This window comes from Rhea americana, unplaced genomic scaffold (genome assembly GCF_003343005.1).
Source record: "Rhea americana isolate MKP2758 unplaced genomic scaffold, rheAme1 scaffold_237, whole genome shotgun sequence".
In the NCBI taxonomy this organism is placed as follows: Eukaryota; Metazoa; Chordata; class Aves; order Rheiformes; family Rheidae; genus Rhea; species Rhea americana.
In genome coordinates, this window is record NW_028186354.1 from 595,694 (window position 1) to 622,676 (window position 26,983).

The 26,983-nt window shown below is 37.4% G+C and overlaps 1 protein-coding gene across 5 annotated transcripts in view; it reads right to left on the reverse strand.

The window, feature by feature from the left end:
- Positions 1 to 26,983, reverse strand: part of MAPK10 (mitogen-activated protein kinase 10) — a 90,636-nt gene that overhangs the window by 37,599 nt on the left and 26,054 nt on the right. For 3 of the 5 annotated variants that reach the window (XM_085306325.1, XM_085306323.1, XM_085306328.1), the window contains 5 exons: positions 19,117 to 19,246; positions 16,709 to 16,767; positions 15,014 to 15,152; positions 13,630 to 13,795; positions 10,382 to 10,453 (listed from right to left, as the gene is read on the reverse strand). In XM_085306325.1, the coding sequence (XP_085162451.1) occupies positions 10,382 to 10,453; positions 13,630 to 13,795; positions 15,014 to 15,152; positions 16,709 to 16,767; positions 19,117 to 19,246 (566 nt within the window). Of the gene's footprint in view, positions 1 to 1,193; positions 1,266 to 10,381; positions 10,454 to 13,629; positions 13,796 to 15,013; positions 15,153 to 16,708; positions 16,768 to 19,116; positions 19,247 to 26,983 lie in introns of all 5 variants that reach the window. The other 2 variants (XM_085306324.1, XM_085306326.1) reach the window with 1 other exon arrangement.

Below are 26,983 nucleotides of genomic sequence, written 5' to 3' on the forward strand. Positions count from 1 at the left end.
CAGTGTGAGTAAGGCCAAAAGGGAAGTGAAAATTTAATTAGTAAGTATGTAACACAAAATGAACACACACACACATACATGCAGAGAAAGTTACATAAAAAAATGAAACACTTCTGGAACTCCTCTGTCATCTATCTAAGCACAGGGTTTAAATTAGAAGCAAAACTTGGAAACAGGTGATCTATGCTTCTCATTTGTTTTATAAGAGCATAAGTCACTGGAGTTAGACCTAGTGTGCACAAAGCTCAGTTGCTGTTCTGCACAATAAGAAATCACTTTCACAATCTGAAAAATAATAAAAAAAAACAAAGATTTTTTAAAAATCAAATAAAAAAGATGACTGCCTTAGCCATGGGTGCAAAATGAGCAGTTATTAAAAATATATATATATATATATATATATATATATATATACATACACACACACACACACACACCCCTAGTCTGCCTGGACCTCATGCTGACCGATTTAATGAATTTACATATAAATCGCATTTTGTCAATGCTGAAAATATGTTCTGGTTTCATATAATACCTACGTATACTGAAATAGAGGCGTAACAGATTGAAGTCCATTACAACAGTTTCCAAGGAATTTCCTAGTCATAYGATTCATCAAATGGCCACAATGTTAAGTGATAATTTAGTGATGGGAGGAAGGGCAAGTCCCCAAACTGATGTCTTTTCCTACTTTCCTACTTCAATACCGCTTGCAGACAAAACATTGCATTTTCAAAGGTAATGCCTGAGGTACTGTACCTTCTCCCTAAACTGCAGAACTTCTCACACATCATTCTGARGAATATACTAACTCAGACCTACCACATGTTACAATCTGAACATATGAATAGTCATTTTTGAAGCAAAATAAAATCATAATAAACAGACATTTATAGCACAACAGAACTAAAAACAAGTGGTCACTGGCTGCTATCAGCAGAGGGTGATTCTGATGAGCCACATAGGACATTGTGTTCCATTTCCTTATGCTATATTCACTGTGTTTTCAGTGTAAGGCTTTTATCGAGAGGCAGTAATGTTTTATTGACATTTTGGCTCGCAGAGATTTTGCAATGGGTCTCAAGATTTTTAAATACTGTACAAATACATCAGCATTAGTCTGGTATGAAGGGGCTGGAGGGGAAAGGGTAGGAAGCACCTACTGAGGCCTAAACGGCTGCTAGGAAGGATACGATCAGTGCCAGGAAACAACACAGCACCTTTAATCATTTCTCCCATGATGCACCCTACTGACCACATGTCAACTGAAAACAAAAATGAAATGAAGGTAAACAAGAAAACAGGAACAGAACAACAAATAAATGAGAAGACTTATCCAATCACGCCATTGCACAGGAGACTGCAGCCCACACTGCAGGCCCAGACCTGCCTTTCGCTCTCTGCAAACACTTGCTGTAGAAGCTGTGCTTGTGCGTACAAGTTTCATGACAACATAGCAGGTCTGAGAAAAACTGACTCCAGTTGTTGTTTTTACCCCAGTGTGGATGAAAGACAATACTATTAAATACAGAAAACCTAATGAGACCCCTGGCTGGCTACTGTGTCATAAAAAAACTTTGTAATTATAATTTACCAATTAATTTTGTCTTTTTTCTTATTCTTTTTTAAGTTTTCATCTGCATTCATTACCTACATTTATACTGCTTAGTACTGTAAATGAATGCTAGTCTTTGTATTCAATGAGGATATGCAAATTGCCTTTCCTTTATCCGTTCAGCTGCCAGAGAACCATGCATATTTTTACAAGCTGAACTGCCAGAAGCCACAAAAGAAACCTGGGTCCTTGTGAAGACATATCCACTTAGTATTCAGAGATATGAATAGAATTTGCTGAGATCACTCAATTCCAATAAAGCTTGCTTTAGAGCCTGTTGGCTCACTTCCATTGGATCGCAGTGAAGCCACAGTCCRTAAGAGGGGTCTTGAGAATCTCATAAGATTTCCATTCTGCATGATAGGAAATGCTTCGTCTGAATGGGGTAGTAGAAACACAAAAGCACGAAGCTCTATCTTCTGGATTGAAATTCAGAGCAAATCTGGGAACTGTTTACCTCACAGAGAAGAACAGCTCAGCTGCGTTAGACAACGCTAACCACAACTTACACTGGAAGGCATTTTATGAAAATCAGGCTCCTTATGTCCAATACGGAATTAAGGTGGTGTTCTCTCCAATATTAATACCCTGAAACCACATTACCTCTGCTGTCCTTGCTCTATGATAGGCCATAGGGCATGGAAGCAAGAAAAAGGAGTGACTGGTCTCTTGAGGCCAGAAACTGTGGGAAAAAATGAAAGTGTCATGCTGTTTGCTTGAATTTACTCTTGCAATTTTATATCAAGCAACAGTTTAAAGTGGATTTGATTTTGAAGGCAAATGCCCTGTCYGTGGAAATCTTAAGATGCCCCAATGTAAGGCTCCCAGTTGTTTTATTTAGCATATGAAAAGCTTAGTCATCACACAGTAAATAAACCAATAAACAAAGAAATAAATAATAGGCTACTTGTTTGGAAGCAATAAGCAAACCTAGAGATGCAAATTATTGCTGCTTTCATCACAAGCTGTAGCATGCAAAATATCAGGAAAAGATAGAGCAAACAGTTGTCTGTTCATCTGTTACTATTAATATGTTTCTTATTTCCAGAGATCRCCTTCTGACATCACTGACGTATGCTGTGCTCAGGAATACTCGCACGAAAGTTCATCTAGTGACTTACTAAACTGTAAGCTCTGTAAAGCAGAGACTTTTTTCTACCTTACTACTGAGGTTAGGGTAAGGAATTGAAAGCTTCTTTGAAAACTTTCAAATCAGAAGAAATAGAGATGAACATGTAAACATAATCAATGTCTGAAGAGAAAGAAAATGCACCTTCTTGTTCACCATTTTTCTCTCCTAAATTGATAGGAAATAACTCAGATTAGGAATCAAATTTTCACTGCATACATTTTAAAAAAGTAGGAAGCTGGAGGCTAGGGGTTTTATTATAACTCATATACTGCAGCAGGGATTAGAAGCTCCAGTTAAGACATTGAGACTGTGCTGTCCAAAGCTCCTAAAGGAACTGCAATACAGAGACCTAACCTCAATCCTTACTTTAATTTAGTCCAACATAAGCCCTGAGGTAGCCTGAGTAACTTCAGTCTTACAAGCAAACAAATCAAACTCTCAGAACATTTGGACTAACCTTGAAATCACTCAAAATTTATGCTGGTTCAAGATTTTTTCCAAATGCAAGATATTCAAGAGGATTCATAATGCTTTGCCAGCACTTAGAATACCCTTAAACTTCAAAAAAAATGCAGATTGATTTAGTCATATAGAGATCTGCATGATTCTAGGGTTTCAACAACAATTTGCACTGATGTTTTAGAATCACATGAAACCAGGCATTAGTGAATTAAACTCACAACTTTTCAAATGAATCTTGAGTGAAATAGCCGAGTCCTTTTACATAGCCCTTGATGAGAAGACCCTTTCCAGWAGAATTCCTGTGACCTAGATTACTAAGAATGTTTTGTTTATTCTTTTTTCATTTTTTTCATAATCTCTACAAAGATTTCCTCAACAATGGAAATGTTTCATTTCCTACAGTAAATCTTAACCTCACGGCCAACTCCTGATCCTGAATGCCAAAAAGTTAAGAAATATCCTTTACAGTGATTCCATCAGAGTTGTTTCRCAAAGCATTTCAGGAATGAATCCGTCCTCCAGAAGAACCTCTAAGATCTCCTCAGGTATTTGAATGCAGTTCAGGGAAGTCAAACAGAAGTTGCTCTGTCTCTACCTAGCTTTTTTCCTCCAGAACTTTCCTGTGTCCTGTGGCAGCAGGCTGGTCTGACCCTGCATGGGGAAGGTGACCAGCAGGGATGGTGGGGAGAGCTGAGATGGAAGAGCATTAATAAAACCTCTATCTGCCGTAAGAGGGAACCCAGAAGGAAAATCTGCAACTGCCCTCACCAAAACTCCTATTGAGGATGACTCTTCAGACCTGCATACAGTCAGCTCTAGTTTGTACTCAGAGAAAATCATGACACTCAGATTAAAACTCATGAAATGCCTGACAGAAGGAGGTCCAGATACCAGATTCAGCTAGAATGGTATCAGGATGCCAATGTCAAGTAAAGTTTGTGATGAGCAGAGCTCCTAATGACAATTGTGGAGATGAAAGAAACACTCAAAAAAGCTAAAGAAATCCTGCTCTTTCTCCAACTCAAGACTTCCAATGTTTTAGTCCAAATTTTGTTCCTTTCTCTATCAATCTCTTCTCTCAATTTCAACTCTCTTTCAATTACATTCAAAATTTGAAATCAGTATTGAAATTCCAAGAAGACCATCTCCTGCCTGTATCTTTGTTGTTGTATTGTTCTGTTTCCTCCCATCTCTATTCATCTTTTCCCAACAGCACTACCTTCTCTAATCTTATGCCCATGCCCCTTTCCCATATTTTCCAGTCTGTCTAGAACAGCTTCTAGCTTTCTCCACACACAATGACTGTGGTCATATCTTTCAAGCTTTCATGATCTCTAGATATTTTTCATCCTTCTCCACTCCCCTTACAATATTTAAATATCATCAACACAATATGTTCACATAAAAAAAGGAAAAAGTATCAAATGGAAATACAGAAGGAAAAAAAATATTTTCAAGCTGTAGAACTGCAGAATATCCACTTCTTAGCCCTGTATTTACTGAGATTATATATTTTATATACAACTTTATATACTGAGATCATATAAGTTACATAGTTTATACTCAGTATAATGAGAGTTACCTATCTGTCTAAATCATGGCAAATTCTCAGTTTTGTGACATACCAAATTCAGGACCTGAGATGTCAAGCCTGAGATACTTCACACTTGGGTTTATTATATGTATGGATTTCAAAATATTTCAACAAATGCTTAGCATGTGACCAGCTCATTCCATTCAGATTTTCTGAGGAAAGCTTTGCTTTCTAATTTGAAGTTGCATATTCCACATGATGTTATAAAAACATTAATAAATATTTCTCAGTAACAGTAATAGGTTTCCAAAGGATTTGAATACTGCATTACTGATTTCTAATTTCTTATTTGTAACTGTGGCAGCAAAACACAGCAGTGTACATCACCAGAGTACAGTGGTGTACACTCTGATGTACACCAGAGTGGTGTACTCTTCTGACAGATTCTAGATGAAACCTGAAAGAAAGCTGCCAAAATTTTACAAGTGTGATGCCTCAAACAAACAAGAGAACTTACTTCTTTGTTGAAGCTTTCTGAGTTACAAACTGATATGCATCATGTCTTCTTACAACAAAGCTGACCAGGGCAAAAGGTTGAAGGGATAAATCTTACTCAAGAACCATCACCCTCCGGGATTCAGAACAGCAGATGCTAGGCTTAGAGGCATAGCCATAGAGAGAATTTTCTGCAATAGACAGGCAGGTGCCAGAACCTGCCTCACTTGGAGACACACATAAAGAGGCCTGAATCACATCCAAGACATTTGATTTTCCTGGGTGCTTGAACATTCTACTAACTCCCCTTGGTTGAAAGTCATACCAGGCAGCAGTAGGTGTAGTACATGTCTACACTTCAAAACACTTCATCACTTTTAAAAACTGCATGTTCAGATCCATTCTGCAAATCTTTAAGGCGAACGCTGGGGAAAGGGTAATGGGTTGTCTTCCCTGTAGCAACTGGGATCCACTCAGGAACTACTCAGATTAGAGACAGGAAGGGGATCTTACACTAAAAGTAAGTTGCACTACAGTTTGCTAGAATATATGTATCTGAAGTAAAAAAGAAAAAAAAAAGAGAGAAAAAGAAGAACAACAGCAAGAGCTATATCATCCTCATAGCTGCACTGAAGTCGTTTTGAGACAGACTGTGTCTCATATTAGCAAAATCTTCCCCATAAAATTAACAAAATTCAAACTCTTGMTATATTCTCAGAAAAATCTTGAGTCTAAAAACAATACTACTGTATCTAGGAAAGAATCACCTATCTGAGCACAAATCAAAACTTAGCCGTCAACCCATCTCAGCTAAGAGACATTTTAAAAAGCAGGCTAATGCATACCAGCTGATCTAACCTGGAGAGCCAGGCCAGCGATTTTTAACAGTCTCTTAAATATCCCAGATGCTGTTTTTTTTTTTTTCCGACAAAACAAGCCTTAAGAAAATACTACTGGGAACATCAAAAAATAAAAGATTACACTAAAAAAAAATCTGTACTAAAAAAATGCAAATGTTTTATTATACTAAAGTTAATAAAAAMCAGAAATTAATTCAAAATGCTAGGCTTTTACCCGTTAATATAGGAAGGTCATACTTGAAATGTAAAGATGAATTCTGCTGATGAGTCATGGAAATATCTTTTCCTAAGAGAATTCCTTGGTTCAAATTTTTTTCTCTAAGGCAACTAGAATTTGTTTTATATGAATTCCTGGGAAAATAAAATAGAACGATTTCTATGTCAGAGCAGATCCCTACTTAATCCCAAGGTTCTCAAAGACAGCTAGAAGGAAAAAAGAATTTCTGCAAATCTGGTCACATTAACTATGTTTTAAATGAAATACAAACTGTTCAGAAAATGTTAATTTCATCTGTTGGTGCTGTTCACGCTTGAAAATGAATTTTAGATATTCATAGCAACAAAGAGTAAGTCTGTGTCTTTTTCTCTTACTACCTTCATATTTTCTCTGCTGAATCTGTCTCAAAGTGTAGGCTATTTGCAAGGGAAATTCTATTCTCAATTATTTTTCATACTCACTAGTATAATCCAGGAGTGGCAAAACTTGAGACCCTTGGTTGTCATCACATATATATCCACGACTAACTAAATATTTCTGCACTGGTCTTCTTCAGTAATCACACACACAAACTTGCTAGACACCATCATTTTCCCACTCTCGCCACTACTGAAAAGAAATGCTTCTACAATGGGGAAATAGATCGATCCAAGTTATGAGTGTCTCTGAAACATTACTCTGGCTTCAGTACCTCTTTGTAAATCCATCTCACCTGAAAATAAATGCATCCATACCATTTTAAAGGTTTCCCTGTCTGCAGAAAAACACACAAAAATACATTTCCAATCCTTAAATTGAAATCTTACGAGATTTTTGAAGACATTATTAGATAGACTTGAACACATCTTTAGTCAAAGCTCTAGAGTTTTCAGARCTTATTACAGCAGCATCCAAAAGTTCAGACAGAAGTTTTTAGCTGTTCAAACTACTGATTTAACTGAGAGAAGAGTGGAGTAAGCATTGCGTGAACATTGAGGTAGAAGCTCAGAAGCTGTGTAGAAAAGAACCAGTTAGGAATGCTTCGCTCTATAAATCTGTTTGGAAATCTATCATAAGTTGTATTTCTTCTCTTGAGGGTCTGACCAGCTCAGATAAAGAGAAACCTCCCTGATKGTGTTTTGAAATGTCCACTCAGGGGGAACAGCAAGAAACACACACATGTTCTCTACACAACTACTCAACACTCTCCAAGGAGAGAGATTATTCCTATTTTTTGAAAACCAGCTGGTCCATTGCATACTGACAACACTTTCATTGACCAATCCTCTCGTCCTTCTACAGCTGAAGTATCCTGGAAGGTCAGTCAGATGACAATTTCAGCAATAATAACAAAGCTACCATTTTCAGGTACTGTTTGGCTTTTTGCTAATGAAAATAACAGTTAACTGAACGTGTTCAGAGAACATTATAATAAAGTTTAGAGACATATTTTATTTTTGGAAAATGCAGAATTTCAATTTATACGAACTGGGACAGTTTTCATATATCCACAGTGTCTGAGAATAGAATTGGGACCCATAGTCTGCTCACAATTCAGAGCCTTCTTATGGTCATTTATAGAGAGCTTGTTATTTATGAACACAAGATAATCTGAATTTAATCTTCCATAACTTTTACTTCCATGAAGACTTTAAAAATCAAATTTTATTTAAAGTCAGCAGTAACTCAGTGCAATGGTTTATTTAAAGTTAGCTTTTTAAAATGTGCTTTTCCTTAAAACTTGGCAGCAGCTCTCAGATTTTTTAAATGTACTGTGCCAGTCTCATACACATACGTTCCTACACCAAGCTAGAAATGAGTAAGCCCCACATGTTGGTAGCAAGTACATACAGCAGGCATTCCTCTGAACAAGTATAAGAACAGAAAATCTTAGCTTCTATACAGGCTTGCCCGTTTCAGCTGAAAAAACAGCATCTGGAAGGTCTTAAGTAGTATGAGAAAATCTTTATTGTAACGTTGTTCCATGAGGTCTACCTGCAGCTGCACAAATGCTTTTCTAACCCTTCATGTAGCTAGGAGGCAAACTTGATCTGCTCATGAGTTCAACAACCACAAGGGGAGGGGAAATAATCTGGACTCACACACAAACCAGGCTTTCTGACACTGAAAACTCTTGTTATTTTTCACAGGGTCAAACTGGTTAACAGATGAATATCAACTTAGAAATGCAGAAATGAATGTACAGACTTCATTTTTTTTTCTTTCTTTTTTTTTTTCTTTTTCCAACTCACCTGGAAAACAACATCAGTAAAATATGATAGCAGTTGTGCCCTGGCCCACATACACTACATTTCAGGGTATGAGAATTCCATTGATTTAAAAGGTAGGACTATCTCACAATTTACATGATGCCTTCTGAGATCAAAAAAGGTCCAGTTGCCTCAGCTCAAAATTTCAGTTCATATTTTTAGATGACACTGGAATATTAAAAGGTATTTTTAAAATATTCTGTTACTATCTCTGAGAAAGAATGAGACACTATCAAAAGAGATATTTGTCACAGACAGGCAGAAAGAAACTCTCATGTTTGAATACTGTTTTGAAAGTCTGTGTTGTTTAAGTTATACAGCATTTATTTTTGCTCAAAATGGACTTCTGAAGAACTTGGTTTTTAATTGATATGAGTTCTGGGAGTTTCTCCGCCTATTCAAATTACATCAGAAGGCAGGTGCGCAGTTTGCTCCATGTGTTGCAAGAAATGTTCAGCGCATTTGGAATTGGACCTCTAAGGTACGCATACACCAATGATAAAAAACCCAACACTCTTATTTTACTGTCCAATACTTTCATCTGGTAACTCTCCAGCCTATAGTGGTATATAAGACTGGAAGGCAGCAAAATATTGCTTTCCTCTCAGCAAATAGGAAGTACCTGCATTTTCCCCATCTACCMATTAGAAAAACATACCTGTATCTTCACCTGGCTCCTGGGCAGAGGTCTGTTTTCAGGGGAAGTCAACAGGACTTGTGAAAACAGGACAGGCCTAACTCTAAAAGCTACAGGAACTGCTCAAGAGCCAGGGAAAAAAGAAAAAGAAAAAATAGTTCTATGACTACGTGGCTGCCAAAGTTGATTTTTATTCACACCAACTGCCAGTGTCGGCTGATGTCAGATTTCTACGGTGTCTTTCTGCCAATCTGCTGAAAATAATCTGCCTTTTTGTTTCTGAAAGAAGAAAACATGTTACGTTACTGCATTTTTATTTTGATGGGCAAAATACACAYTATCTACCTTTACCAGTTATTGCAGGCAGATTGGCTGCTTTAGCCTGTGATAAACTGAAGGCTAAGCAGACGTCTCATCTTTTGTTTTCATTTTCTAATATTGCTTTCACCACTTTAGAAGTGGTAAAATAATATCATCAAAGATGAGAAGAACAAGATGGAAGGGAGATAGTTTCCTTAATGACACAGACCTCATGCAAGTAAAAGAAAGTCCACTTTTAAATCAACAGAACCTGATTTCGGGTCAATTTGGAAATGACACCAGATATACGGTTGTTTTAAACTAGGCGAGTCAAAATCTTCGTTTTGTTTGAAAGAAAAAAAATGTTGTATTGACTCAACCCTGAGCCCATACAGCACTGAGATGAATCCAARTCCATGATGCATTAGCAAGCAAAAGATTGTGATGTCACCACAAATGTTATGAAATCACTATTTCCAAAACATGAAAGCAGAAAAACAGATTTACAGGAACCAGAGAGGCCAAGTTAAGATTTTTTTTTTCCATTTTCACATATTTTTTAAAGAATGACCAGTAAGTAAAACTATCCAATTTGTAACCACAATGCTTGTTTTCCAGATTGCRTGTTAGTATGAAATATAGACTATGTAAAATGGGATGATTACAGATTAAAATAACTGATTTGACTGAAATAATTCTGTGTATCTGTTTTTCATTTTTGTTCATATCAGGAGAGAGTTATTTCCACTTACTCATACCTCTGGGATTCAACTTTTTGCTTCTATCTTTACAGTCTTGGTATTCATTACATGTTAAAGGGGATGGGGTGGAGGAGAGGAACAAATAATAGGTGAAGCTGCAGCAAATGGCACAAGGATACAGTCCCTTCCTGGAAAGAGGATTTTGTGGCGAACCATTTCTCCCATAATGCATCCCACAGACCATATATCCACTAGAACAGTAGAGACAGGGAAGTGAAGAAGGAGGAAAAAAAGCAAAGTTAACTAAGACATTTCACTCCTAAAGGAGGGGAAAAAGAGCAGGTTGATCAGAACAGTACAGTTTTTTTTTCTCCACATCTCCAAAAAAGCTAAAGTAAGTAAGCAAATGCTACGTGAGTCAGCTCAATGGTAGTGAGCAACAGAGGAAGAAGTTTAAAATATCAGTATTTTTGGAAAAAAGGCCCACAGCTAGCAAGCAAAGTAACAACAACACAGRCCTGTGGTTTGCATGGAGTCTCTGGTTAAAAAAAACACAAATCTTTCTTTAGAAGAAAAAAAACAAAATTAAAAAAATCCAGACAGCAATCATCTGCGATTAATCCCACTTGCAGCCAGGCAGTTTATGGCCTTTATCCTGCAGGAGAAAGCCTCTCTCTGCAGCCATACACAAGAAGTTCCAAAAGGAACTGCTCAGGGCAGTAAAGGCTGTATGGATGAATACCATCCTGCACACTTTTCTGAAACTCCTGCTTCGTGATCTATACCTACGTGGCCTAAGGCTGTCCTGCACCTATTACTGACTGGAAAGAAACAGAGAACATGATCTGTGTGGACTCTGCTCTTTACTCAGTAGGTACTCAAAATAAACACTAAAATAAATAATTGCTTCACAGAACAAGCACCAAGGAAATTAATGCCATTTCTTATCTTCCTGTCTTCAGCTTTTAGATGCAATATAAATAACTACAGATCTGTTTGACTTGGGTGGGTGTTTTTTCTCTTTAAGTCTTACAATTAAAAAAAAAAAGGACTAGATACATAATGAGACAGTGTGCACAGAAAGAAAAGACCAAGATTCAATGTGAGGGGGAAAAACTGCTTTAAGAAACTATCATCTTATTTCCCAGCTTTGAATCCTCATTCTGTAGTTGTATTTGAGCTATACAATGAGTTTCTCCTCTTTTTCTTCTCCCTTTTATCCTCCCAAAACAAACAAAAACAAACCAGAGAAACAAACAAACAACTTATTTTTTGTTAAAACAAAATAAAGGTGAAATGTTCCATTTAGGAAAGGGAGGGTTCAGGTATCAGGGGCATAGGACAGCCAGAGCATGCCTGAGGTGGTGGAAGAGTTTTCTTCATAGTGACTGTTTGGGGACCCTACCAAAGGAAGTGCAGCAAATTGGTGATAATTATGCATCTTTAGCCAACCAAGTGCAGAAAGAAAATGAAAGCAGTGAACAGTTCTTACACACGCAGTGTACACAATGAGGGAGGAAAAGAGTAGGGGAGCTTCAGTAATGTGGCAACATCAGCCAGAGCTGAGGAGCAAAAATGACCCTTTCTGTTGACTTCATTGGGAACTGGATCAGAGCCTCAGAGTAGACCAGATCCTCAGATACGCTGACCTTCATTTTCAGGTGTTTTCTTCAACTGTTTCCTGTTCTTATTTTCCCTTTGTACAATTGAGACACGATCATTCATCTTAAGCCAGATTCATTGCCCACGGAAGCCAAAGAAAGCCACTATGCTAGCTTCAATGGGCGTTTGATCAGGACCTTTAAATGGGGCATACATTCGTAGTACCTCTCCAACTGTGCACTTCAGTTCATTAGAAAATTTTGTTGGTGTCATTTTAATAGTGTAAAAACTTARTGTTTTCTCTCTCAGAGACAATAACAACAACAAAGGTAACCACTCACTAAATATTTGGAGGAAAAAAAATGAAAGTGAAATAATTCATTTCACAATAGAAGCAATCCTGGATATTTGGACTAAGGAACTATGACAAGCATGCTGAGTCTACTTGCATCAATATTATGAAGTATAAAATACTTTAAAGAAGATTGTTATTTTTTCAGTCATTACTGTGAACGGTTAGACTCYGCATATTAATTTTCTAGTGTTATACATCCATACTAAAATCTGTTTTGTAAATTTATAAATATCACACACAATTCATGCAAAGACTTCCTGATTTTGGAAGAGGTTTTGTGAGCATGCCTGTATTATTGCTTAGGTAAAGGAATCAGTACCAGCACCCAGTTTCATCACCCTCACAGAATGCAGCTGGCTATTAGTGAAAGTATTTTTGCACGTGAACTAGTCTCTTCAACTTGAAATAAGTAGGAAACTTATTAACTAAATTCCTAGTTTTGAGGCTCTGCTATTTAATCCTAATAGTTGTCATCAAAAAAATCTCCTTATGTAACAGAAAAATAATAGTTTTTGGCAGTCGAATAAAAGTCAGAGTCRATTTTCTCCATTCCATGTCATGTTCCCTTCTTTCCTGCCTACCTGCCTAGTCTGCCTGGCACTTGGATGTAATTCTCAGTTTGATTACAGAATGAGAACCACTTATAAAATGCAGCTTTCCCTTCATCCGCTGCAAAATAYGAATTCTTCCTTATCTGCTTCTCTATAGTAAGTGCACGCTCCCTAACTGYTTTTCCCAATCTTTCAAGCGACCAAGAAACCTATACCAGAAACCTCACAGTAAAACCATATCTACAAATCTAGGGAGATTACATACAAATTAAATGCATGTTTTTTAGTTTCATCTTTTTGCTGTTCTCTCCGACTCAACTTTTGTTTGTTTGTTTTTAAAAAAGCAGATTCAAGTTGCAAAATTTAGATCTAGATCTCAATCACAAGAAATCTGTGAGCAAAACCTAGGATCTTAGTTAAATCTATCATAAAGACAGAAAACATTCCTGAAATTCAGATCTAGCTCCAGATTTGGAAATTTCTGGAAAGTCCAGGATTCTCCATTTTAGCATGCACCTGTTATTTCTCCCTCAAAGAATTCAGAGACCCAGACTCAAATTTAGAGCATTTCATCCACTCAGCAATCCTAACGATTCCCAATCTGTTTCACAGCCACAGAGGCCAAACRCATTCTGGTCAGAAAGGGCTAATTATACTTAATTCGCTCAACAGTGACCAGACATAGGCTTGCCATTAACCTGTAATCCCACACRGTTAAATTCACCAACATCGCACCCCAAATACAGGCTCTAGTTGCAGTATGTAACAGTGAGAAATTGCTCTAAATCACGTGCCTTTTAAATTCAAGATGTCATTTCCTGTTACATTTTCTTTTTCTCTTTCTGGTACCCCTTACAGTTGTAGAGGCAGACCTTACACTTCAGGTCACACTGCGCTTGCTATGAAATTGCAGCCCTACCGTTCTCCTTGTAGCCCATTCCCAAGATGACCTCTGGTGCTCTGTAGTAACGTGTCACCACGTATGGAGTCATCATGAAGCTAGTGCCTGCAGTCCTGGCCAGTCCAAAATCCAAAATCTTCAATGTGCAGTCAGATTTTACCACAATATTACTTGGTTTTAAATCCTGCAAAAGACAGTGAAAAGAGGTATGACTGTCCTTCATAAAATCAGGTAGTCTTAGTTATTTAGATCAGTATTTTAGATCACCCTTCAAATAGTCTTTTACTCCTCTGACATTGACAGTTACTGTCAGAAGTCACTTTTAAGTACACAGCACCCAATTTTACTACTGTTTCTCTAGTAATCTCTTCTGGAAGATATTCTATATTGGTATACTTTGGGGCTTTATMTGGATGGTGGAAGCCTACTGATACTAAATAAATTGCATCTAGTAACTCAAGGAACTAGGTTGAGTATAAAAGTATTATTTTGAGTAGTTCCTTGTTTACCCTGCAATTCTAATAGAGGCATTCCAGCTGCACATTTGGAGATATTTTAATGCTTCATTTATAGCAATAATTCAACTCACTCTTTCCTTGAAGACAAATTGCTCATCCTTCTCTCTACATAGGTCATCCTGAGATAGGAGACCTTTGTATAGTGTAAAGAAACATCCAGCTTGTAACCCATTTTATCACCCCCTTTTCTCTTCTATTCATAAGGGAAGTGTAACATTTTCTGTAATCCAAATTAGTAAAAGTGCATCTTAGCAAAGAAGTTGGCTAATGAGCATTTAGGATTCCATCCTGCTCACAGTCATAGGAATCATTCAATCTGCTATCAACAATCACATGTATCACTAGCTCTGGCATGGGGATCACATCCTCAGCGGACACAACAGTCTTAGGCGGAAAAGTAAAATGACAGGATCTGTTGAATATATGCTTAGTAGTCTTTTAGTTCATTGTAGCATATATAAATGATAGCAAAAGCCAATTCCATATGCCCTCATTGCTCTCTGTGGACCTTTATCAAGCAATACTTTGACCACACAACAACTTGTTTGAATGTTATGCATGGTTCATGTAGCCTGCTGCAGCTTCAGGAGGAAAAACATCTATCTACACCTGTTTCAGAGATCACGATCATTCTGGTGATTCTCAGTGCTTGCTTGTTTCTTAAAAGTTCATTAACTTTTTGTCTGATTATTAAGCTGACAAATAATCTAATTCCTAACACAATCATGAAACTGCTCTGCTAAGGAGATGAGCTATGACTAGTACATTTGCAACCTTTTTACCAGGAGACAGGGTTTTGATCCACAGTACACATGAAATTCAACTGGTATCTAAAGTCTTCATGATGTGATCTGGCACCATAAGTTTCAAACAAAAGCCCTTACCCTGTGAATAATTCCTGCAGAGTGAAGATGCTTGATGCCACAGAGCATTTGGTACAGTAGATACGACATTCGTTCATGGTCCAGCTCCATCTGGATGACCTGGCACAGATTGGCATCCATTAACTCCATTACCAGGTAACTGAATGAAAAAGCAAAGTCATGGAGTTATTGCCTGTGCTGCAGAGAGACCACAGCATTGTCTACAAGAAGTAATGTTGTCTTTTCTTGCTTCAAAACTTAGTTTATTTCTGGTGAATGAGGGTAACAGCTAGACACTGGCTTGGCCTAGAGCTCACTCGCAACTATATCATAATGTGGTTTGTCTCTCACTGCATCTTCTAGTGGCACAATCTTCTATTAGCAAATTCAGTGTATTGCTGGGCCTATCTCAGTACATTCCCTTCCCCACTACAGAGATCATACTCTACATGGGCAAACAGCATGACAGACAAACACACTGACAAAACACAGAAGAGCCACAAGCACCAAATGACAAGATTGCTCAGCCTTTGATCATTATGTAGAATGGCTACCACAGTATGTTTAGGAGCCACAGAGGAGTGGAGATGGCTGAGAGGCTAAAAAGGCATCTGCACGCAAAATGTCTCCAAAATCCTCATAAGAATACAAGACTTCAAATATTTCTCGTTATAATTAATTGGTCTTGTGCTTTTGATAAATAAGCTTGATTGATAACCTTAGCAGGACTTTAATCCAATCTCCATTAGAGGTAAGTCAACATGGTTAACACATCAGATCATTTCTTATTAGACATCCAATAAGTATCTAATAAGCAGAGCTGAATCTTAACTGTAACATTTTCATTCAAGCCTGCTCAAGCCTTGTGGAAAACTAGCTTTCTATTTCTGTGTGAGCTGCACGTCTTATCTTCTAATACTACAGTTACTTTTTCTACTCTGCACAGGTCTGCAACGATAATATGATGCAGAAGATCCATGTACCAAAACCAGAATGGCATTCATCTAAATCCACCATTGCTATCTGTCTTTTATCAGCACTAATATTAGAGTACAGAAGCAAACGCAAAAGACTGAAAGATAAAAGCAGCACAGCTACGTTAAACATTGTCCATCCAAAAATTCTTTCAGGGTACATGTATACTACGTATGTAGTGCTTGTACAATAGGACAATATTCAGTGGAGATGCTAGTTATCCTCTACACCCAGCACTAGTCCTCCAGGCAGATCATTTTATGCAGTCAAAGGTTATTACAAGGTAAATACGAAAGAGAAGGAAAGTGTCATATCAGTCCCTTTTACAGGAAATTATTTCAAAGTGAATTCCTGCATTTCAAAACCTCAAATACCTTAGGGAGTTACATAACAATAATCATTTCCCAAGCAAACTAGTAATGCAAAAGAACAGAACATAGGCCCCTTTAACTACTCATACTCCTTCATCTACATTTGAAGGCAAATACAAATACTCTAACCCTCTCAAGAAGAGCCACCAGCAGGTTTTGCACAGTCTTATAGCACATAGGTAATCCAGTATCTGGCACTTAATAGATGTCAAAAGTGCTTTGAATATGGGAATGCAGAACGCCTAGCTATTCACAGCATAACCTACACAGTTTCATTACACATCTTTGGTATTTCAGTGTATTATTCTGTTCATGGTACTACCCCATATGTCTCTAAAGCTTTAGTTTAATTACTGCCTGTGTTACTTACACATCCTGGAACTCCTCCAGAGATTTCTGCGGTGTGAAGACATTTAATAAACTGATAATCTGAAAAGTAGAGTAAGACAAAAGGAGGAAGAGAAATTATATATATATATATAATATATATATATATATATAATATATATATATATATATAATATATATATATATATATATATATAAGCAGTTGAATCCATTCTGACATGTTCGTTAAACTCTGTTTTTCACTGCTCAATTTACAATAACAAGTCCTGCTTCATTAATCAGTATGAAGCTGTCAACATTCAAAATATAGTATGTCAAATCTCAAAGATTTCTTCAAGGTGTGCTGAAAATAATTTTCAAGAGACGGATTAGTGATGATCAGTGACAAGCAAAATGGTAAGAGTGAGGTAAGAGTGAGTCAGTCCTCTGAATTTTGTAGTTATAGGTTCAAAAATTAACCTCAACTCAGTCTAACCTAACAGTCCTTGTGCTACAGCTATGAATTTCTTAAATACTATGTGCAGAGAAATAATCAAAGACCATTTTATTAAAAACAAACAGAAGACTCCATTCTCCTTGACATTCCCTCAATCCATTTTAGGATATACATGCACATCCTCCCACAAATCTCATCATGAGAGAGGTACAGCTTTGTAGTAGAAGCATATAATATAACACTTTTTTTTTTTTTTTTTTTTTTTTTTTTTTAATGAGCTGGGCTACTGAATGACACTGGGAAGAATCTGGGAAGCAGTACAGGGGAAAAAAGCACTTCAGGGATCTGAATTCCCTGAGCTTTCCTTTTGTGTTTATGACCAAACTGGAAGGTATCAGCATAACCACCACGAAGGCAGTGGGTGAATCTCTACCTCCCTGCCTCCGCCTCTAGGTTTTTAACAGGAATGGTTCAACATTCTTTCTGTGTACTCCACATATTATAACCAATTTCTTGCCTCTGCACATGTCTTTCCCATACTTTCCTTCCTTGCCACTTTTCAGAACAGACAGATCAAAACTTTCACCCAACAAATGCTGCACTGTTATCAGCTCTTATACAGCATTTTTAAAATTGTATTTTCAAAATGAATGCTGCCTCTGCAGCCTTCTGCCCTTACCAGAAGCCAGAGCACAAAGTGAGAATGTATCATTTTCTTGCCTGCAYAGATGACCACTTGCTCATCTCTGCATTTTCAAAGCCCCATGCAGTGGTCTGTCTCAGGGTAGTTTCCATTGAAGGCAATAGGAAAGAGGCAGGTACTGCCCTGAGCAACACAGTGAAAACGTAAGGTGGGTCTGTGCCAAAAGAGCAAGGCAGGGGACACTGTAGGTGACAAGCCCTGCTTTTTGTCATTTTACGGCCTTTCCTTCTTCCTTCCAGGTGAACTTGTGATTGAGAAACAGTGTCAGACCTCACCTTACACCACACATTYGAAGCTCACTTATGCTTTGCATGCAGAGTGATAGTTATTTCAGGATCTGAGGCAAGAGCAAATATGCAGCAAACAGTGCAAAATTCAGTCCTTATGAAAAGGAAGCGGCACAGAATTATGGTACCAGGGGCTGAAACACAGGAACTGGAGGAAAAARAATCCTCAGCAAGTCCCTTGACTAATGCAGTGGAACAGCCATGCATGCACCCCACTACAACAAGCAAGTGTATGTACAGTCAGGCAAACAGTTACAACTAAAAGATAGATAGGTACTATTAACATACAGCCCTAGTACAGATATTCACTACAGTGTAGCAATATACTCATTTGTTTCAGAGATTAAATGTTTATCTAGTAGGTAGTGGGTGCAGGAAGCAGGAAAGACTAAAAACCTGCTAAGGCTGTTCACTTCAACAAGAACTCTGGGATTAAAATGAACAAGAACATGTGTTGTAGCCTCAGAGTTTCCAGCTACAGAATATTAACTGACATACAAATACACAAGAATGGGAAAAGTGGGTTTGGTTCCTTATTTCCTTCAGTAGTTTTAAGACAATCTTCACAGTTACGGTTCATCAAATACATCTGTATGGTATTAGGTTTCAGATGAAGTTCAGAACAAGTAGTGATGCTTATGCACAGGTATTCTGACTCAAGAGTCACTGCTTTGAGTCACAAACCCCAGAAGCAGTAGGAAGGAACAAAAATTCCAGCAATTACTTGTGCACTCCTGGAAAAGGAGTAAATGAAAACCTGCTCCGCTCTCTTCCCTCCCTCCCCCCAACCCTACATAGCTACATCCACATTTGGCATCACCTGTAGAGAGGTACATGCAAGAGCCTTTTTCTCCTGTGTGGACACATCATATCAGAAAGAATGTAGCCTTTGAAAAGAGTTTATTTCTCATTGCTCCTTTTTTGAAGAGGCATCCAACTTAGAAGTTTTCCTCCTAACAAATCAAAATAAACACCACTTCTGTGGTCCCCTACAGAAAACTTACATTTTTATGATTCACACACTTCATGAGGACCAGCTCCCTGTAAGCTCGCTTGGCATGAGTTTGGTTCTGAAATGGTCTGCTGAGCTTCTTAATGGCCACGTTTCTGTCAAGAATGGCATCATATGCAGCACTGCGGTAAGTATAAACATAAGGGTTATACATTTTAGAGGATATTCTTCAATTCTAAATGCAAATTCCTGAGTCTGAAGTTTACTATTCCTTTTTCTTTTCTCTCTATGAGAAAAAATACAGGAACAAGAAGGAGAGAGTGTCTAGTAGAAGAAAAGACGACATCAACAGGAAACACATACCAGCTGAAGAGAGCATGCACCACTACTTCTGACCTCCAGTTTCATAGGAAACTAACATTTATTTTCAAGGAGTGATAAGAAAAAGATTAAATAGCTTTCAATAAAAATACAATAAAAACTGGATGCTATTATGGAATAGAAAAAAGTTGCTTCATAAAGCAATTCCTTCTCTGTGTACTGAGTAGAGTGGAGAGGCTTTTGCTTTTTCTGTCCAGATTAGTGAACAATTCCCCAACTTGCACCTAGAAAATTTTCTGTCTTTTCCTTAAGATAATTCTAGAATGAAGTTATTCAACATGCTTCTAAACTGCATCATCATCAGATGCAGATCAGAACCATTTTACAATATTTATTGCTTCCCTTCTATAATAAAAAAAAAATTGAATATGCTTTAGATGCATTTTTTTTTTAATTTCTTTTTAGTTCTGTTAAATGCTACTTCCGGAAGACTTTGAACCACTTTTATTTTGGTGGTTCAAACCTGACTAGGCGAATTACAACTTCTACATTTTACAAAGGACAGTACTTCTCAAAAGTGTTCCAAAAATAACAGTCTTTCAACCCTCTTTCTGATTCTCCCGAGTACCAAGAAAGGCCTGGCATGAAGGTTTTTTTACTCCAGGATGAACAACATTGTATATCCCAAGAGATGAATCAACTAAACCCATCTGGCTTCTGTCAACACCTTGTCATCAGAACCATGGATTGTTAACTTGAGCACCGATCTCCTGAAATTCAACCACTGTGACAGAACACACTGCGGACACATGAGGAGAACAGGGTTGTGTGTTATTTCCTTTAATGTTAGAAATCTAATGCTATTCACACTGTCCTGTCAATATTCTCTTTCTAAACTCAACACTGTCTCTTTTACTAAACTCTTCAGAAAGTAACAAAATGGCAAAAACTGTATTTCTTTTCATCTTTTTTGTTTAAAAGAGGAATTGATTTGAAAGTTTGGTTCATGTTTTTTCAAAGAAAAATGCTATTTCATGCCATTTCAGAGAAAGTTACTATATACTGCAAAGCATGCAACATTGCAGAGTGGCAAAGCTCCTAAAATACGCTATATTTTAAGTGATAGAAGTATCACTGATTTTCCTTTCTCTTCAACTCATAGAGAGAGGCAGAAAGTTTCAAAAATGTCCTAGTGGCTAGCCCCAACACCATCTCTGCTTTGCTGCTCATCTGCTGTTCTAACAATAATGATCACCTTTCAGTGCCAGTGTAAGTCTTCAAACTTCTGTATTTTTTTTCTATTAGGAATGTTGTAATGAATGCTTTTTCAACTTTTGAAATATGGTGGAGTTGGGGGTGGGGGGGAAGGAGATGCAGGGAATTCCCCTGAGAAAATGCTCAGAGAAAAAAAAATCATTCGGATAACTGCTGTATCAGATTTTCTGAAATTGTCAGGAAGTTCCCTTTCAATATTTTCATACAATACTATTTCAGATCAAAATGCTAGTTTATAATAAAAATGTAAAAATAAATACAGAACAAAAAGGTCCTCAGATTATCAACACCGTCAGTATCAATAACATTATCAACATGGACAATAATGTTGTACACATTATCAATGTTTTATCTCCCTGTTTTTCCTACATATTTTCATTTTTCAGAATTTCACAGCTAATCTGCAGACATAATTTATTTATTTTCATATTTTGAAAATTGTTGTGGGGAAATCAAACTGTTTTCAGCATCCAGTACTCTTGTCATCTGATAGTTTAAACTAACTGGGGAATCCAAATTGTAAAACTGTAATTTTGCCTTACTTCTCATGATGCTCAACAAAGTGAAGTGCCAAGGTCCTGCACCTGGGGAGGAACAACCCAATGCTCTGTTAAATGCAGGGGAACAACCTGCTGGGAAGCTGCTTGGCAGAAAAGGATCTGGGGTCCTGCTGGACAGTAAGCTGGACATGAGTCAGCAATGTGCGCTTGCAGCAAAGGCAGCCAACGGCACCTTGGGCTGGATTAGGGAAGAGTGTTGCCAGCAGGTCRAGGGAGGTGATCCTGCCCCTCTGCTCAGCGCTGGTGAGGCCTCATCTCGAGTGCTGGGTCCGGTTCTGGGCTCCCCGGTACAAGGGAATACATGGAGCTACCAGAGTGAGTCCAGTGAAGGGCCACAAAGATGGTGAAGGGACTGGAGCATCTGTCACATGAGGAGAAGCTGAAAGAGCTGGGACCTTTCAGCCTGGAGGAGAGAAGGTTGGATCTCATTGGAGTGTAAAATATGTGACGGCAGGAGTAAGGAAGATGGAGACAAACAACTTTTTGATGGCGTCCGCTGTCAGGACAAGAAGAAAAGGTCAAAATTTGAAATACTGAGAATTCCTTTTAAGCATAAGAGAGCAGTTTTCTCCTGTAAGGTTGGTCAACCACTGGAACAGGCTGTCCAGAGAGGCTCTGGTGTCTCTATCCTTGGAGATCTTCAAAAGCCATCCAGACATGGTCCTGGGCAACCTGCTCTGKGTGCCCCTGCTTTGAGCAGGGGAATTGGACTAGATGGTCTCTAAAGGTCATTTCCAACCTCAGTGATCATGTGAAAACTGCAACAACTCTTTCTTCTCTACCTATAAATGAAGTCTAGAACTTTTACGATCCACTTAAAACATAATGTTTTAGGTGCACACACATAAAGTTTATTCTCACTAATTAAAGTATACATGAAACAACTTGGGTGATAAGGCTATAAAAACCCCAGTTTGACTTTACCTCACTTTGGTCAGAGGATTTCACTCAACTAAACCTATACTGAATGCAACAACATTTATGTTACAAAGAACAGAACCTGTGATTTCCAACCCARTACTGCCTAACAGAAAGCAAACTTTCTGTAGCAATTGACAGAATTGTATCATTCATTCTCTTTTAGGTCAGTCAGGACAAGGCATAGTGAAGGCAGACACCAAACTAAACATCATTCCATATAGCTAGTACCAAAAAATGCAAAGCCAGAGGAGTTTAGAAACATCGTCTCTCCACAGTTAAATGTTTTATTGCTATCATTCACATACACATATTACAAGTTTACTTCAGCAGATAAATTTCTGAGATAACAGTCTACTATACTGGATCACCCACAGCTTCCTTTTAGAAAGCAAAGCCAACATCAGGCTCATCTGAGCTATATCAAAGTACTCAGAATGATTTAAATCATATTTCCTATTCTTATATATTAATTTGATTAGTTATATCATAAAACCATTGACTAGGAGATAGAAAATAATAATACTGAAAAATTTGGTAAGGTAACCATTTTCTCCATATTCTGTTTTCTGCTTCTCCATTTCTCTGATTTTTCTCTGTCAAAGTAACAGTTACGAAAGCATCAATCTAAAATCAAGCATCAGTCTAAAATCACAAAACCAAAACATTTGGCTTTTATGTTCCATTCCTACTCCTTTATGTACTATCCTGGATCAGCTATGGAGAAAAAAACATGGCTAAAATGGTCCTTGGTACAGGGATATTTACTATGAAATACAAGCGTCTCATCTGCAGCTAWAACATTGCCCCCATCAAATGGAAGGTGTCCAACTTCTTGAAGAAGTCAATATGTGAATTCATTGCACTGAATGAATTAATAGTTCTGATGCTTTCTCTATTCACCAGAGAGAAGCTTTTGTTTACAGACAGCTAACTATGCATTTTAGTACAATAAAATTACAAATACCACATCTAAGTCCTCTCTCTGGTGCTTGCTACACAAAATCCTTACCTTGGAACACCAAGGTTAGTATTGATGATATATCAGCCTTCTTAAGACATACTTCAATCACTGGCAGAAGAGAGGATGTATAAACAGGCGACTCAAGAGAGCAGGAATAAGAGAGAGAGAGTAATGAGTGTCTGAGAACCACTATGAAAAGCCTGAACATGAAAGTCAATTTCAAGATCTCCAACAAGAAATTGGACTTGCATCTAAAAGCCTGAGCTCCTTCCTCCAGAAACTGTATTATAAAAATACTTGTTGAATTATGAATTTATTTTCAAAGTTGCTATACATTTTTATAACAAAAACTATAACTCACATCCTCAGTTTTAGAATAAAATTACAGTTTTACTGCAGCAAGAGCTGGAAAAAAAAATCCTTCAAGTTTACTATCAAATCCCTGGCAGCTGTACTGACAGAAAATACATTAAATAAGCTGCTCCCCTATAAATTCTGTTTACAACTACTTTGTTAAGGTAAATGTGTTTCTGTTAAGATTGCCATTTTTAACTATAAACAACTTGAAACAAACTAATTTAGTGTACAGAGATCTTTTTTAACCTGATGTGAATATAAATTCATGACTACCGAGACATATATGTAATTAAGGCTATTTAACAAGACTCTTTGCAAACTTCAGCCAAAAAGGCAATTTAGTCAAACTCATTTTTATCAAACAGATTTACATGAACCCAGATCATCATTTACCACTAATGTTGTATGTGAGTTCAGACTGAAATAATCAATTAGCAATGTTCTGTGACCACATACTTGAAAAATCAGACTATAATTGATTGTATGTGTTTTCAAAGGCAAAGAGAAGCATTCTAGTTTAATGTCCAAGATGTTATTTGAATAGACTGTTACCAAATAGATACTGACACTTATTCATCTCCTACATGAATAACTTTTAATCAACAATGAAACTTAACATTTATCATTTCCAGTATAGTCCATCCCAGAACAGACTACAGAAACTATAGGAAACATATTTATTAAAAGTGTCTCTTAAGAATCGGTTCACATGGCAATTTTTGATAGCTGTTAGATTCCAGATTCTTTGGATTGGACATATGTATACTTTTCAAGATGATTATATTTTCTTAAGCCACTACATCATTAAAGTAATTTCACAGAATAAATATATCAACCTCCATCTACTTATGGGACTTAAGCATTTATGGGAGCTTCCACATCACAGCAGAAACTATAGATTGAGCTTAAAATGTACATTGCAGCAGTGGATGAGGCAGAAAACTCTAAGAACACTGAAGTGCTGCAGAGGAGTCAACCACAAGCACTGCACGAGGTGGCCACAGCGAATGTGTGTACCAGGCTGCAAGCAGGCACCACACCAGGGAGGTGCTCCAGCTGCTGTACATCTGAGCCCCTTTGGATTCGAGGTAGCTAATGAAACTTTCATTCTGTCTAAGACTGACAAAGACTAACAAATACAAAGGTTGAACTAACTCACAGCATTTTAAATAGGGGCAGGTCTCCTCTCCGGGCTTACAGGGAATGTTGCAGCAGAGGATAGATAACCCCAACTGCCAAATATTCAACTTGTGAACTCTTATCCCGTGTTAGGAATGAAGCAAAGTGAGAGAGCACAGAACTGCTTGAATCGTTTGGGATTACGGGCCTAGTCTTCGAATGGGACGTGAAGCATTGCTGTGCAGATCTTATTGTGAACCCAGCAGCACTTACACTTCAAAACTGAACTATTAAAAATGCAGGATTTTAAGACTAATGTTCAAAGTACGTGTGGATCTGTCTTACATTTCAGTATTTGATTAGGAAAGGCATGCTTTAAAATAAACCTGTTACAGAACTAATAATTCTCTAACACACTTCAAAGGACCCACAGTTCAGTGAGCATGAGCTTTTTACATACAATAAACCTATGGTAAAATCAAGTTAAATTTAGAAAAACCATGTCTTGCTTGTCCGCCTGCACAATACTCTGCATCTTATGTATTAAACTAGAAAATGCTTGCACTCAAACTTTGCTTGTAAGGCTTAAGTTTTTGATACTGAAATAAAAGTTCTCTGAAAATGGGAAAGTTTATTCTCTAATTCATATTACAGAGTTTACATTTAGATATTAAATATTTTTAGAAAAGGTTTTTTAGAAAAAAATTTTTAGAACAGGGCATCCTTAGAAAATCTGTATCTCATGTCTCATTTTATTGTTGTATCACAGAAATTATTACTGTATCGCTTTTATAAAAGTTTCCTCATTTCACTTAACAACAAACTTACTCTATCTCCTGCCTTCCAAAACACAGCCCTACAAAGACCCCATTTAAACTAGAGTATGTTGCTCTGAATAGCTGAGCTATATTTTGCAGACCATGTATTAATAACATACATTAAAGAAGAAGAAGTGATTTAAAGATTTAAGGTYTAGGTCTGGAAATGTAGGGAAATGCTCAAAAGACCCCCAACTCTGCTCATGACTAATCATAATTCTGCTCATTGAAATGGGAATATGCAACTCAAACAGATAAATATGGCCAAGGAGCTAGGAGAAATTAGTCTTTGTCTAGATAACTACAAGCTCACAAAACTTGTTCAGAGATCCAAATGCATTCGTGCTTATTCTTCAAAGAGCAAACACAAAGAAGTCCAAGCCAACAGATAATCCAATCCCTTTACAGTCACCCATAAAAAGCTATATTAATATCATCTTTATATCTGTGACATCTGCAGTGCAACTCTGAATCCATATTACTCATTCTGTTTATAGCACAATGTTCCACTTGCTCAACCCCATTGCTTGAAATGCCAAAGTCACACAGCCCTACCCACTACAAATAAACTGGAAGGCACAATGAATTTTGTATTTCTAATGGCAACTAGATTTGAAAACTTCACTGTGAAATGTATTTTATAGTTCAGTCATGTTGAGACACCTCCTATCCTTCAAACTTTCAGCTGGATGGGCTGAAGGAGGATGGCTGAGCAATCACACATAAGATAACAGAAGAGAAGATGGATAGAAGAAAAAGGTTAGAATACTTATTTTCAGAAAACATATTTATAATAAGAAGAAAAAGCCTAGAATACTTGTTTTTAGAAAACATATTTATAATAGCATCTGTCACAGGCAGCTCCAGATGTGTTATATTATAATTTCCCCAATTATACCATTAGGTAATATTACAAAATAATAACATAATTCACTGTGCTGCTCAAGAAAGCCTATTAAGAAAAAAGAGGGTCAGGAATAAAACGCACTCAGTATCACTTGCTGATGAATCTTCTCTTACTGTGCTGAACCCACAAGGCTGGTGACTCACAGGACTGCTGTTTTACTATTTTTTAAAACAATTATACACATGAAAATTTGGACTTTGTAATGGTAACATAGTGTTCTTCCCTTAAAACCTCTAGTAGCTCTTAAAGGTGACTATTCTCTCTAATTTAGTCACCATCAGAAGCCATAAGCATGTTTTTACAGAAGTTCCACACCTTGCACAGACCCAGATCTCTGGGTGGAGCAGAAATAACTCAGATGCAGAGCCTCACGTCTTTTTGGCTAATTTTATACTACCATATCCCTGCGACTCTCTCATCTAGAGCTTGAACCTCGATTTATTCTCTTTTTTGTCATATCAGCAGGTGATGGCCTGAAAAGAATTTATTTTGGAATCCACAAACCAGTTTTGTATACTGACACAACAGCTACACTCTTTTTCTCTAGCCATACTCACCCCCATAGACTGTGGGGGGTAAGGTAGGACAGGCAATGTGGAAACAGGTACACTATTCACACACTGCCTGAGAAGCCTCCCACAGTAAGCGCCATTTCAGTCTGCCTGGTGATAAAAATATTA